Here is a 15086-nt window from a genome sequence, read left to right on the forward strand (position 1 = left end):
ATTAACCCTTTTATCTAGAAGCTCAGCAAAGTAGTCCTTTAGGCTTCACACAACCCATAAAGGGTGAGGCTCTAAGCAACAGTGTATAGAGTACAACTATGAATAATGGTGACAATCTCTCTTGCAGTTACTGATTGAAACCTTGACTACAAAATGGCTGGGTCAGCTCATGCATGGACAGAGCTAAATGAGACATAGTGATTGTCTAAGTTTATCTAGTTTCTCAACAAAATAATTGTTCACAATCAGAAGAAACAAATTTCATATGATGTTTTACAAGTGTGATTATTTGTGTTAGAGAAATTTCTATATATCATTCTATCTAGTGCTATGGGAAGTCATTGGGTCATGGGTTTTAACATATAATAAAGAATGCCCTGTGTTTTGTTACAGGAAAAGGATTTGTTTATAAACTAAACTAAAAACTATATGTTTGTGGCTGGAAAGGTTTGGATTTTGGAGGTTGTACAGGGTCTCTGGGTTGGTGTGTTTTGAAGGCAGTGTGAGTCTGCCTATCAGTAGCTGAGGACTATGCTACAGCATGTTAGTATTTGTGATGGCTCTCGCTTCCTCTAGTTAACAGTCCAGAGGCAAAATGGGAAGACATTTCATTTCAAACATGGAAGCTACTATTCTTAATGTAATACTATGTTCATTTAAAATGTGTGGTTTTCTCAAATTGTAGAAACAGTAAAAATATTTGCAAATCAACTTAAATATTCAGAGGTTCACAGAACTATGATTTCTGAATCTATTTCTCATTTTTCTTCCAGGTCAATACACAACAATCATGAATGAAATAAATAAAACCACCACATCGTATTTCATATTTATTGCCTACCCAGAGAGATGGGAGTTGCAGACCATCTTCTTCATTCTATTCTTAGCGATTTATATTCTAACCATATTATCCAACATCAATATCATTTTCTTGGTGAAGGTGGAGCCCCGTCTTCATAACCCCATGTACTTCCTCCTGAGTAACTTCTCACTGGTGGAGGTCTTTTACACATCCACCACCATTCCTAAAATGCTTGCACTTGTTCTTTCAGTGGATAAAACAATTTCCTCTTCTGCATGCATCATTCAGTTATATTTTTTCTTTTCCTTAGGTGTAACAGCAGATTGCATCCTTACAGTCATGGCTTTTGATCGATATTTAGCCATCTGTAACCCTCTCCGATATAAATGCATCATGACCAGTAGGCTATGTGGCCAGTTAATCGCTCTCTCTTACTTGGGAGGGTTCTTATTCCCTGTTTTGTCAGTGGCTTGGATCTCCAGATTGTCCTTCTGTTTCCCAAATACTATTGACCACTTCTTCTGTGACATTGTGCCCCTCTTAAAGCTGTCCTGCACTAATGTCTCCCTGATCGAGGTTGTTTTCTTCATCTTTTCTCTCATTGCCATATTCTGTTGCATCTTGTTTGTAGTGGTCTCCTATGGGTTCATCCTCTCTGCAATCATGAGAATCCCCTCTGCCAAGGGACGGCAGAAGACTTTTTCCACATGTGGTTCTCACTTGACTGTCGTCACCCTGTACTATGGCACGCTTCTTTTCATGTATGGGACACCAACTGATTCCAAAACTTCTTTCTCATTTGATAAAGGCATTTCAGTCTTTTATTGTATCATAATTCCATTGTTGAACCCGCTGATCTATAGCCTTCGCAACAAGGAAATGAAGGAAGCCCTGAGAAGGGCATGGGGTAGAAAGTCTATGATGACCTGGAGAATCCAGAAGTGGTGAATAATAATCATATTTTTATGGATCCCTCTTATTAGATCAGCACTGGAATTATGAGAAGATGAGATTGTGCATGTATTTTGAAGACTGCTTAAGTCCCTAATTATCTTAATTTAAAAAAAAGACAACATTGCTAAATAACTGAGAGTTTTCAGAAAGGAATAAGCAAGCTGGACCAGATCACCTGTTAATGGCTTTCCCTGTTGTATATAAAATGTAAACATTTGAATGTTTGCACCTTATACTTGAAGGATATGCATTCATTTGAAATTGTGTAGAATAAGAATGGAACACTATAAGTAAAGATGAGATAATGAACTTCCCATGAAGGCAAGTCTTGGAAAGAAAGCATGCAATTTTAGGAAGTCAGAATTAGCAATACAATATGTTAATGTTAGCAAAACATACAAAAGCAAAAATTAAACATTGATATATACTAGGAAGTAAATATTGAAGTGGTTTGTCAGGGGAACTTTTGGGATTACACTGACAAAATCTGAGATTTGAATATTGCCACTGAGCAACTAGTTACCTGAACAAAATGTACCTGGGTACAAAAAGGTGGCTAAGGGTTTGTTTTTTTTTCTGGGGTGTGGTTTCAGTTTGTCTGGTAAGTCTGGTAAAATAAATACCTGTCCTAAAGTTATCCAGATGACTTTATCAGGATATATTCAGCAGATCACTTATTCAGGTTTGCCCTACTGAATATCCGGACAAATTTACCAGATAGCTTTCTTGCTCACAGTGTGCATCTCTTGGATTATGGTGTAATATCTCTGATTATAAAATGAATATATCTCATCTAATAATATCACAACAGCTTCTATATAACATCTTCTATGGCTCAATGAACCACTTCAACCAGCTCAATCTGCCCACCCCTACTAGAACGAACCTCAAATGCACCCTACAAGTCCCCACACTTAAGAAAGCCCATCTCTCAGCAACAAGGACCCATGGCCTATCCATCGCCGGCCCCACTCTTTGGAATTCTCTTCCTCCCCACCTCCGTCTGGAGCAATGCCCGTTTAAATTCCGCAAACTGATTAAAAACCTGGCTTTTCCGCCAAGCTCTTCCGGATTAACATTTTTGTCACCTCCTGTTCCTTCCTGCCCTCCTCTAGCCCACATACATCAATAATTTCTGCAACCCTGCTAAACCCTCTGTAATGCAGTATAAACCACCCTGTAGAGACCATGCAATCTCTTTCAGCCCCTTGTAAATTTAATTAGAATTTGTTAATTTTGTTACCTCTATCCCCTTCTCTCCTCTCATTTATTTTGTTCAGGTTTCCGCTGTTTGGACCTCTATCAGTTGTCCTCCCTCCCATCCCTTGTTAATTGTACTTTCCACCTTTTTGTTATTATGTGATCCGATATGATGTGTACTTTAATGTCGGTATAGAAAAGCTGTCAAATAAATAAATAAATAAATACATATACTGTACAATAGACTTGGCTGGATGTGTTATCTGTCTGTTTTCAAGAAGTGAAGCACATCTATGCTCCCCTTCACTTGCCAGGTGCTGCAGAAGGTATTTTCTCCTCTTCCCTAACCAGTTACCCCAGCTCCTGACTAGCCTCCTGTAAAGAGGTGTTGCAGTACATTATGCCCCCCACCACACTCTGGCTGTGGCTCACACAGTGCTCTAATCATCCGCCATGCAGCCTTTTGCAGGTCATGCACAACTGAAAATTGCAACGGGTTTAGTGGGACACACATGCGAGGTTCTGCAATCAGTGGTCTACAAAAACATGAAGTGGGAGAGGTGGAGGCTCTGCTGTCACTGTGTGCACAAGCCTCACCTTTTCAAAGCCTGAACATTTGGAGCAATCTGGGACAGTGCAAATAGCTACTGCACTGAAACCTGCAACAATCCTACACCCTGACAGTCAGTTATGTGCTGGTCCTGCATGCCCACCTCCAAACACATTCCCTCCATTTGAGCCCATTGCAATCCAACCCTAATATTCTACGAATGTTTGCCAATTACTTTCCCTGCTTCTGATGCTCACTCCCTCTCACAAACACACATATAGACACACACAATCCTTCCCCCTCCATATACACAATCACCCTCCAAACTCTCCCTCCCCCTCCATGTACACACACACACACACACACACACACCCTCCAGACTCCTCCTCCCCCCCCATACATTTATATAGACCCTCCAGGCTTCTCTTTCTCCTGCCCCCTCCACACCCACGCTCTCCAGGCTCTGCCTTTTCCCCCTCCACACTATACCCCTCCAGACTCTGCTTCCTTCCTCTCCCCCTTCACACCCACATCCACACTCCCTCCAGACTTCTTCTCCCCCTTCCACACCCACTCCCCCCAACAGACTTCTCCTTTCCCCTCCTTTCCCCTCCATACCCACAAGCACCAAGACTCTTCCTCCTCCACACATACACTCCAGACTCTTCCTTACTCCTTCTCACAAGCACACCCATTCCAAACCTCCTATCAACTCTCCACACATGGACTCACACATATTCTCCAGATTCAACCTTGTCCTACAACTACTACTACTACTGCTACTTAACTTTTCAGTAGCACTATTCACTGTACAACTATGCATAAGAGACAGTCCCTGCTCTATAGAGCTTACAATCCAATAAACATATGCACACACACCTCCTCCTTGCTCCGCCTCACCACTGCACCCACAAATCTTATAGACTTCTTCTACCACTCATGCATGCATACAAATTTCACATCCCCTTGGAAGTTTTCTGCTTTCACTCTAAACCTCTTCCATTCACACTGACATATGTGGAATACTGCATTCCCTTCCCATTTCCAGTGACCTTTCAGAAGCCTGGCACATACATTTACATTTTACATCTTTACTCTCATATCCGTCATGCTCCTACCTGACCTTTACACAATTCTCCGCTTCGGCATCATAAGCCTCAAATGATGAATGCACATATGTATGCTTCATGCCCTCCCAGCCACCCACAGTTGTATGAACTCTTCTGACAAATTCACTTATACATTACCATTTACTAATGGACACCTGGATAGATTATAGATGGGAATAACAGAGGAAGGGATAACCAAGTAAAACTACAAGGAATGAGTCTTCTTAAGAGTTTACATAAGAAAATAATCAATGGGGTGGACAGACATAACCCTATGTCCTTAACAAAATGTTTGAGTACTATTATACTCTGAAACCTGAAACTGAAACCCAGAATGAGCGCCATGTCAGGCTAGATTAAAATGGCTCTTGATAATTCTAAAAAATGTACTGCAAACACAAGAACAAGGGATAAGAAAGTCTAAAAGGTGAGTTAATACTTGTGGGCTTATTTGAGAGCAGAGACATTTCCACTGGGCAAAGCAGCAGAAATGCAATACAACAAACTAGCAGTGTGCTCCTCTAAGATTATTGTTTCTGAGGTAAACAGATTAAAAAACAGATTCTATAGAAGAAACATATCTAAGAGTCTATGAATCAGAAGACATCAAATAGCTAGTAGCCAAAGAGAATTTGGGAGCTTTAATCTGTAGCATTTTAGCCTCCAGTGAGAAGGTGGGAGACATAGATTATACTGACGATCTTGAGAGCAACCCCCAGGAAGAGCAAGCAGTGCAGGGAGAGAATGTGAGCAATTCCCTTGGCCTTTTTCCTCATGTCCCTTCCAAAGCTCAGCAGAAGCAGCAGCAGCCCTCATGGAGTCACTCAAAAGTAAGGGAGGACACAAGAGTTTATTCACTACAGCAAGACTATCAGTGTATTCACCGCAGTAAGTCTATCAATCAAAGGAAGTTACTGGGCATCCAATAAATGCTTAAATGCAGAAACATCTTCAGAAACACCACCAGGTAGCAATGTCATCAAGCGATGGCAATCCCATCTTCCACTCAAATCAGAAGCCATATCAAAAAGTTTGAACATGGGAAGACTTTCCCCCAAGTTGACCCTACAGCCCTGGCCAGAACACCTGCCATGTGTCTACAGTAGTAAACCACCATAGAGGAGACATGGTGGTGTCCTGTATCACTGTCCTGGGGCAAGAGGCAGGCAGCAACCAAAGTAGTGACAAAGTGCACCAAGAAAATGATTGCCTTGGATGACCAGCCCCTGCAGATAGCTTCTAGGACTACATTCAGTAGGCAGGTTATTCCCATCCTATAAAATCAGTGCCATTATTGCTTGCAGGTGCATCTGGCCAAGGCAGAGGGAAGAAGTGTCATTTCACCAGCAACCTCTGGACCAGTCACACTTCATAGTTGACCAGCAGGATGACCAGCAGGAGTTGGTCATCCAAGGCAATCATTTTCTTGGTGCACTTTGTCACTACTTTGGTTGCTGCCTGCCTCTTGCCCCAGGACAGTGATACAGGAATGATGGCAGAGACCAACAATATCCATCTGGTTTATACAGCAACTGCCACTCCTTGCAGGCCACCACCAAGTCTTCTGCTATGGGTAGTAGTAAATGCTGCTCCATGCAGGCTACTCCCAGTCCTTCTGTTAAGCACATGCTTTTCTCTCCCTGATGGTATACTGATGGAAACTGCTCAAGGCAGAGGCAAGCAATAGCTCTAGAAGGGACAGAGCATCGGGGTATAGGTGGGCTATGTTGCATTCTCATGTGATGGATATCAGTCACACCTCATGTAGTATAATAAGAAAGATGCTTAAGAACTAGCAGCTGGATCAGAGAGGCAGAAATATTCCTGCAGGGGTTCTTTTACAATAGTGATATAAATATGGTAAAGCTAGAGGAAAAAGGGAACTATCAAAGGATCCATTGCTTTGAACATTTGTTGCAACTGGCAGTGAGGGATGGCCTGGGTCTGAAGCCCAAGGGTCATGTGATTCCAGCCCTGAAGGACTTTATAGAGAGGTGCAGGAAAATAGTGGATACTTTTCATTCTAATGTGAAGGGTGGGTGGTTACTCCATGAGAAGCAAGAGGATTTGGGGATGCATCTTAAGCAGCTCATTCAATTTACTGGCACATACTGGCATACCACCAAATCTGGTGGTGCAGAGGGTAATAAAACAGGAGATACACCTTCATGATTTGTCTCTGGAAACAGAGATAGGTGTGGCTCGTCCCTGGAGCATCATTATTGGGTAGTGATGAAACGACATTTTCAAGTCCTGGAGCCCTTCAAAGACTTAGCTGCCATGCCCCCGATTCTACACCATGTGGGTTTTGATGCCCCATTCTCCCACCCTAACTTCATCTTGGTTCTAATGGGGTGTTTTTGTTTTTCCCAAAATAAAATGTGAAAAAAGAAAAATATGCAAGCTTCTTCTCCCACTCTCCCTCTTTTCTGGTTCTTCACCTTGCTGTTTAAATCTGTCAGTGTTACTGCCAGGCCTGCTCCTGGCTCTCTCGTGGCACCTTGAAGAGCATCTGCCACTCAGAGTACTATTTTGCCACTTTGCAGATCCTTTGGGATATTCATGCCACAGTTGGGGGTATTCATGCTATTTTGGTGAGATTCCTGCCACAGCTGGGGGTATTCATGCTATTTTGGTGATATCCATGCCACTGCTTGCTTTTGCTGCTTTTTTGGTGCCGTCCCTTCGACTCTTTCATGATGGCTTGGGGATTTTGATGTCTTCTTACTGTTTGCGATTCCCCTTATTGCATATGTAGATGTATTTTTGGAGGGGCAGATCAACTAAATGTCATAGAAGCAAAATATCTAATTATCAATGGTGCTAACTTTGGTAATTATTCAGGTTTTGGGGAAATCATTTTCTGTCATTTAATTCTTACCCTTTGCTTCTTGTTAAGCTCTGAATGACCCTGGCATGTTATGTTACTGCTCCTGTGCTTGCTTCTTTGACCCAAATGGACACCCCTGGAGATTGTGCCTCAGAATTCCCATATCTAATTACATTAATTGCTTCTGTTCTAAATCGATCTCTTGGGATTAGAACATGATGAGTCACAGGGGCCTACAAATCCCTAATTCACAAACCTAGAGGGGACAATGGTTAATAACTTTTCACTTAATGCTTCAGTAACAGTTCTTATGAGCTTTCCTGGCAAGGTTGTTTCAATGAATAAAATGATATAAGAGAGATTGGCCTTGAATGCTATGCTTAATTGTTGTCAAAGCTAGAAAACGATATAGAAGCACAAACAGCATACATCTAGTGCTTCATTCTCGGAAAATGATAAATGTTTCAGTAGAAAGGAAGACACTGGACCAGTTAATCTATTTATTCCAGCTGCATGTTTTACAGCACACAGAGAAACGTAAGTATTTTGCACTCAAATTACATTTTAAATGACTGCATTCTGGGTTATTCAACATTTTGAATGATAAGATGTGCCTTTGCAGAGCTGCATTTCCACCCCTGCAGTGAGGCATTAGTTTGACCAATAACGATAAAGTACGCTTGTAGCAGTACACTTTATGCAAAGCTTATGAAGGGCAATCAAGTGAAGAGAGCTGAAAGCAAAGAGAACCAGGTGGAAGATTGTAAGAGCTGAAATAGCGACAACACTACAAGATTTTCTTGCAAAATTTAAATAAACTCAGCAGACTTTCTCCAGTCTATAAACTTTAAATAGTCTATATTTCAGATTTTTAAAGAACTTTCAACTGTATTTTCGTCAAAAAGACTCTGTAGGAAGTGCACTTGTCAATCCTTTTTTCTCTATGAATGTGGCTTAGAAACATATTTTAGAAAAGTTTTTCCACATATGTGGCACTAGAGAACATAAGAACATAAGCCATGCCATACTGAGTCAGACCAAGGGTCCATCAAGCCCAGTATCCTGTTTCCAACAGTGGTCAATCCAAACATTAAAAAATTCACAAGCTACTATTGCTTATTAATTAATAGCAGTTTATGGATTTTTCCTCTAGGAACTCATTCAAACCTTTTTCAAAACCCAGTTATAGTAACTGTCATAACCACATCCTTTGGCAATGAATTCTAGAGCTTAACTATGCGCTGAGTGAAAAAGAATTTTCTTTGATTTGTTTTAAATGAGCTACTGGATAACTTCATGGAGTGCCCCCTAGTCCTTCTATTATCTGAGAGATTTATATTAACTTGTTCAAGTCCTTTCATGATTTTGTCATCTCTTCTCCAAACTGAACAGCCCTAACTTCCTTAACCTTACCTCATAGGGCAGCCGTTCCATGCCTCTTATCATTTTGGTCATCCTTCTCTGTACTTTCTCCATCGCAACTATATCTTATTTGAGGTGCGGCAACCAGAACTGTTCACGGTATTCAAGGTGCGGTCTCACCATGGAGCGATACAGAGTTTATTTTTAGACGTACAAATGTGATATTATCCCCCCATCTTTACAATTTTTACATCTCCTTTTCACCCTATTTCCCTCCGAACTTTTCCTGTGTTCTATCAGGAAGTATGAATTCTCTAGTAAGATAATACTGGCATAACAGGAGTTAGACCAAAGACCATTTATCTGGATATCTTGCCAATAGCCAGCAACACAATCAGAGGTGCATTGCATAATATTGTGCAAGTAATAATATACTGAGCAGTGGAAAGCAGGTGCAAACGGTTGGATTAGTTTCAAGCAGGAGTATGTGTATGGCTGCCTGTCCAGTGCTGTGGCCATCTTTCAAGTGGTTGGTGGATTGGTTGAAAGATCTTGCTCCTAGCCTTGGAGGTTTCCCCCAAGCATCAATAAAAATAATTTCTACTTTGTTCCTTTCTTCTAAAAGGCTTTTTACTGCAGCAGGCATTTCTCTGATTAAGTATATGACTTTTAAGTTAGCTGAAATGTTTGTGTTTTATGTTTTTTATTGTTTTATTTATGTTTATGATTTGTATAATTTATTATGTATGTACTATTTTGTGTTAATCGATCAATAAATGTTAATAAATACAAAAACAAATACATTATTTGGTCATTTGGTTTTACCCCTTTTATATATGCAGATGACGCTCAAATTTTGGTGTCTTTGGGATCTGATCTGGAATTGGCTCTATCTCACTTTACAGACTGTATATAGGTAGTTAGAACTTGGCTGAGAGAGGATACTTGCTTTTAAATTCTAAGAAAGCTGAAGTATTGCAAGTGAGATCTAATATGGAGAAATACCAGCTACTGATTGATTGGGTGATCAACCTCTACTGACTTAGGGGGTTACAGCAACTGATGAAGTAAGATCCTTAGGGCTCAAGTTAAATAGTAGCTGGACTTTGAGTCGTCAAATAAGTGAAGTGTTGTAATCAGCTTATGGATGTTTAAAGCTGGTGAAGCAAGTAAAATCATTTTTCAGCTTTAAAGCATTGAAATCAATGGCATATGCCCTTATAATAGATTATTGTGATGCTTTTTATTAAGGTCTTCCTGGTACTATGGTATTAAGGCTCCAAGTAGTTCAAAATATGGCTGCAAGGATTGTAATAAGTTGATCCAGAGAGAAATCTGCTGTTCTTCTTCCTTTGAAGTTACATGGGCTGCCTATGTATTTAAGATCTAAGCTAAAATTTCTTGTTCTCACATTTAAGATCTTGTGTGGAAAATGTCTCCCCCACACGTCTCAGAAGCAATGCTGGAAATTGTCATTTAGAAATGTATGTTCATTAGGGATGTGAATCGTGTCCTCGATCGTCTTAACGATCGATTTCGGCTGGGAGGGGGAGGGAATCGTATTGTTGCTGTTTGGGGGGGTAAAATATCGTGAAAAATCGTTAAAAATCGTTAAAAATCGAAAAATCGAAAAATCGAAAAACCGGCACATTAAAACCCCCTAAAACCCACCCCCGACCCTTTAAATTAAATCCCCCCCCAAATAACTTAAATAACCTGCGGGTCCAGCGGCGGTCCGGAACGGCAGCGGTCCAGAACGGGCTCCTGCTCCTGAATCTTGTCGTCTTCAGCCGGCGCCATTTTCCAAAATGGCGCCGAAAAATGGCGGCGGCCATAGACGAAAAAGATTGGACGGCAGGAGGTCCTTCCGGACCCCCGCTGGACTTTTGGCAAGTCTCGTGGGGGTCAGGAGGCCCCCCACAAGCTGGCCAAAAGTTCCTGGAGGTCCAGCGGGGGTCAGGGAGCGATTTCCCGCCGCGAATCGTTTTCGTACGGAAAATGGCGCCGGCAGGAGATCGACTGCAGGAGGTCGTTCAGCGAGGCGCCGGAACCCTCGCTGAACGACCTCCTGCAGTCGATCTCCTGCCGGCGCCATTTTCCGTACGAAAACGATTCGCGGCAGGAAATCGCTCCCTGACCCCCGCTGGACCTCCAGGAACTTTTGGCCAGCTTGTGGGGGGCCTCCTGACCCCCACGAGACTTGCCAAAAGTCCAGCGGGGGTCCGGAAGGACCTCCTGCCGTCCAATCTTTTTCGTCTATGGCCGCCGCCATTTTTCGGCGCCATTTTGGAAAATGGCGCCGGCTGAAGACGACAAGATTCAGGAGCAGGAGCCCGTTCCGGACCGCTGCCGTTCCGGACCGCCGCTGGACCCGCAGGTTATTTAAGTTATTGGGGGGGGGTTCGGGAGGGTGGGGGATTTAATTTAAAGGGTCGGGGGTGGGTTTTAGGGGGTTTTAGTGTGCCGGCTCACGATTCTAACGATTTATAACGATAAATCGTTAGAATCTGTATTGTATTGTGTTCCATAACGGTTTAAGACGATATTAAAATTATCGGACGATAATTTTAATCGTCCTAAAACGATTCACATCCCTAATGTTCATAATATTGCCATCAGTTAAAGGATATCGACATGCTAAATTAGAGAATACATCATTTGCTACGATGATTCCTAAGTTATGAAATGATCTTTCTTTGTCAATTAAGGAAGAGAAAAATCTAATGCGGTTTCACTGCCAAGTAATGACCAGGGTGACGGTGTCTGGGGTATGACCAATCAGAGCTGGTACCAACTGTGGAAGTTGAGCTGATTTAATTTCTGGAAGGGGTGGTATCCTATGTATAGTTTATTTTATTGTTTATTTTTATGTTTTTTGTTTCATATGTTTTATGCACATCGCTTTAGAAGGTTCTATTTTGAAACCTGAAAAGCAATCCATAAATTTTACAAAAAAAATAAACTGCATGAGACATATGATAATGAATGTCCTGTGGTTTGGTACCGCAAAAGGCTTGTGGTTAAGAAGGGATGTCAGGGTTTGGGTTTCAGGGGTGGTATAGGGTCTCTAGGTTAGTGTGTTTGCTTTGGGAGGCAAAGTTTGGGTCTGCCTTTGAGTAGTTGAGGACTTTGCTACTGCATACTGGTTCATAGGATAGCTCTCATGTAACAGCATGCAGATAGAAAATGATAAGACATTTTGATTTAAATATAGATCCTGCTATTTTTAATTCAATACTATTGTCAATTAAAAGTGCAGTATTATCCAACTGTAAAATTAAAATGCTTACAGGTACAGAAAAAAATTTTGCAGATCATTTCAACTGTTCAGAAGTTCACAGAGTTATGATTTCTGAATCTGTTTCCCATTTTTTTTCCAGATAGATACACAACAGTCATGAATGGAATAAATAAAACCACCACATCGTATTTCGTCTTTATTGCCTACCCGGAGAGATGGGAGTTGCAGATCATCTTCTTCATTCTATTGTTAGCGATTTATATTCTAACCCTACTGTCCAACATCAATATCATTTTCTTGGTGAAGGTGGAGCCCCGTCTCCATAACCCCATGTACTTCCTCCTGAGTAACTTCTCACTGGTGGAGGTCTTTTACACATCCACCACCATTCCTAAAATGCTTGCACTAGCTCTCTCAGTGGATAAAACTATTTCCTTCACTGCATGCATCATTCAGTTATATTTTGTTTTTTCCTTAGGTGTAACAGCAGATTGCATCCTTACAGTCATGGCTTTTGATCGATATTTAGCCATCTGTAACCCTCTCCGATATAAATGCATCATGACCAGTAGGCTATGTGGCCAGTTAATCGCTCTCTCTTACTTGGGAGGGTTCTTATTCCCTGTTTTGTCAGTGGCTTGGATCTCCAGATTGTCCTTCTGTTTCCCAAATATCATTGACCAATTCTTTTGTGACATTGCACCTCTCTTAAAGCTGTCTTGTACTAATGTCTCCCTGATTGAGGTTGTCTTCCTCATCTTTTCTCTCATTGCCATAATCTGTTGCATCCTGTTTGTAGTGGTCTCCTATAGCTTCATTCTCTCTGCTATCATGAGAATCCCCTCTGCCAAGGGACGGCAGAAGACTTTTTCCACATGTGGCTCTCACTTGACTGTCGTCACCCTGTACTATGGCACTCTTCTTTTCATGTATGGGAGACCAGCTGCTTCCAAAACATCTTTCTCATTTGATAAAGGTATTTCAGTCTTTTATTGCATCATAATTCCATTGTTGAACCCCCTGATCTATAGCCTTCGCAACAAGGAAATGAAGGAAGCCCTGAGAAGGGCATGGAGTAGAAAGTCTATGATGACCTGGAGAATCCAGAAGTGGTGAATAATAATCATATTTTTATGGGTTTCTCTTATTAAATCAGCACTGGAATTATGGAAAGACTGTATTGTGCAAGTGTTTCGAAGACTGCTTAAGTCCCTGATTTTCTTAATTTAAAGAAAAGAAACAATTGCTAAATAACTGAGAGTTTTCAAAAAGGAATAAGCAAGCCGGACCCAAATAACCATTTAATGGCTTTCCCTGTTGTAAAGATATACCATGCAAACATTTTATTTGAAGCCTATGCTTGTAGAATATGCATAGTTTTGAAATTGTGAAAGTTAAGATTGGAACAACACAGATATTTAACTTCTTATAAAGGCACGCACTGTAAAGTATGCATGAATTCTTAGGAAATCAAAATTAGCCATTGAATGTTAATCAGTTAGAAAAAAATTGATAAAATTTACTCTAGCAGATAAATATTCAAATGGTTTGTTAGGGAAATTTTGGCATTACACAGACAAAACTTGAGATTTGAGTATTTCCCTTATTCCCTATTTTCTCTAGGCCACCGGTTACCCTAACAAAATTGATCTGATGCAGATACGACTCTAGGGGTGTCTCTGAGGTGTGGTTTCACTTTGTCTAGGCCGGGCTGATATTCAGTACTACCTGGACAAAATTAGCCAAGTAAGTCTGTTAAAAAATATCTGTTCTGAATTTGCCTAGATAACTTCATCAGGATATATGCAGCAGAACACTTATCCAGTTGTGTTCTACTGAATATCCAGGCGAATGTACTAGATAACGTATGTTATGCTGTACATAGTTTAGTCGTTACTCTGTAAGTGATTAATAAAAAAATAAAATAAATGTTCAGTGTGGACCTTTATGATTATGGAGTAATATGTCTGGTCATATTTATTTATTTATTTATTTATTTATTTATTTATTTAAGGCTTTTGTATACCGACTTTCTTGATACAAATCAAATCAACTCGGTTTACATCGAACTAAGCAGTTAACCATAACCAATTAACAAAAGACAAAAATTTGATGAAGCATAAAGTTACATTATAACAAGGGAGCAAAAACTGGGGATAGGAAAATAAAGGGGGGAGAACAGAGATAGTATACTATATATAGGTGAGGGTGTGGGAGGGAGGCAAAGGAGCCAATTTCGTTATGACGTATTAGTGTCTTAGTGCTTGTTTAATTACAGTGGAGATGGGAACAGTTCTGAATCATGCTATTGGACTAAGAACAGGGAAAGGCTCGACTGAAATGATATATTATTAAATGATATATTCATTATAAAATGAATATATCATTTAATAATATCACAATATTATCTATCTATCTATATATATATATATATATAATAGGCTTGGCCTTATGTGTGGCCTGTCTATTGGCAGGGACTGAATCACATATGAGCTCCATTTCACTCTCCAGTTAATCCAGCTCCAGACCGACTGCCTTCAGAGAAGCACTACGGTGTATGAGTAGGCCCCCTTCCACTGTCCGGCTATGTCTCATAAAGCACTCGGACGATCCGCCATGCAGCCAGTTATGCAGCAGGGGTCGGGTGGAATACACATGTGAGGCTCTGCAATAAGTGGGGGGCAGGTGGAGGTGCGTACAAGACTCGGCTGCTCACAACCAGAACATTTGTACCATCTATTTATTTATTTATTTAAAATCTTTTCTATACCGTCGTTCAGTATATACCATCACAACGGTTTACAGATAGGCACGTAAAGTAAATTTAAGAGTTAAATTAGGTAATATCAATTAACATAACATAGTGCCAGTAAAATCCGGTTACATAGTTACATAATAAATAATATTTAATGTGTGTCATAGAACTTGTCCATTTATACGTGAAGGTTTACCTTACATGTATAATACTTTTGTACTGTATATTTCATTAAATTAGCAGTGACATAACAACACTAACGATATGTAATCTATTGGGGGTA

The 15086-nt window shown here is 40.6% G+C and overlaps 2 protein-coding genes across 2 annotated transcripts; both read left to right on the top strand.

Moving 5' to 3' along the window:
- Positions 1 to 790: 790 nt before the first annotated feature.
- Positions 791 to 1750, top strand: LOC115077259 (olfactory receptor 11G2-like). Its single transcript, XM_029579544.1, has one exon. The coding sequence runs from the start codon at positions 791 to 793 to the stop codon at positions 1748 to 1750; it is 960 nt and encodes a 319-aa protein (XP_029435404.1).
- A 10454-nt stretch (positions 1751 to 12204) lies between these two features.
- LOC115077260 (olfactory receptor 11G2-like) lies at positions 12205 to 13164 on the top strand. The gene has a single exon (XM_029579545.1). It carries the CDS (start codon positions 12205 to 12207, stop codon positions 13162 to 13164), a length of 960 nt encoding a protein of 319 aa, XP_029435405.1.
- Positions 13165 to 15086: the final 1922 nt, after the last annotated feature.

Source organism: Rhinatrema bivittatum, chromosome 16 (assembly GCF_901001135.1).
Source record: "Rhinatrema bivittatum chromosome 16, aRhiBiv1.1, whole genome shotgun sequence".
In the NCBI taxonomy this organism is placed as follows: Eukaryota; Metazoa; Chordata; class Amphibia; order Gymnophiona; family Rhinatrematidae; genus Rhinatrema; species Rhinatrema bivittatum.

Excerpts from the sequence above, each read along its gene's own strand:
- LOC115077259 (XM_029579544.1), top strand. The coding sequence starts at position 791 with ATGAATGAAATAAATAAAACCACCACATCGTATTTCATATTTATTGCC.
- LOC115077260 (XM_029579545.1), top strand. The coding sequence starts at position 12,205 with ATGAATGGAATAAATAAAACCACCACATCGTATTTCGTCTTTATTGCC.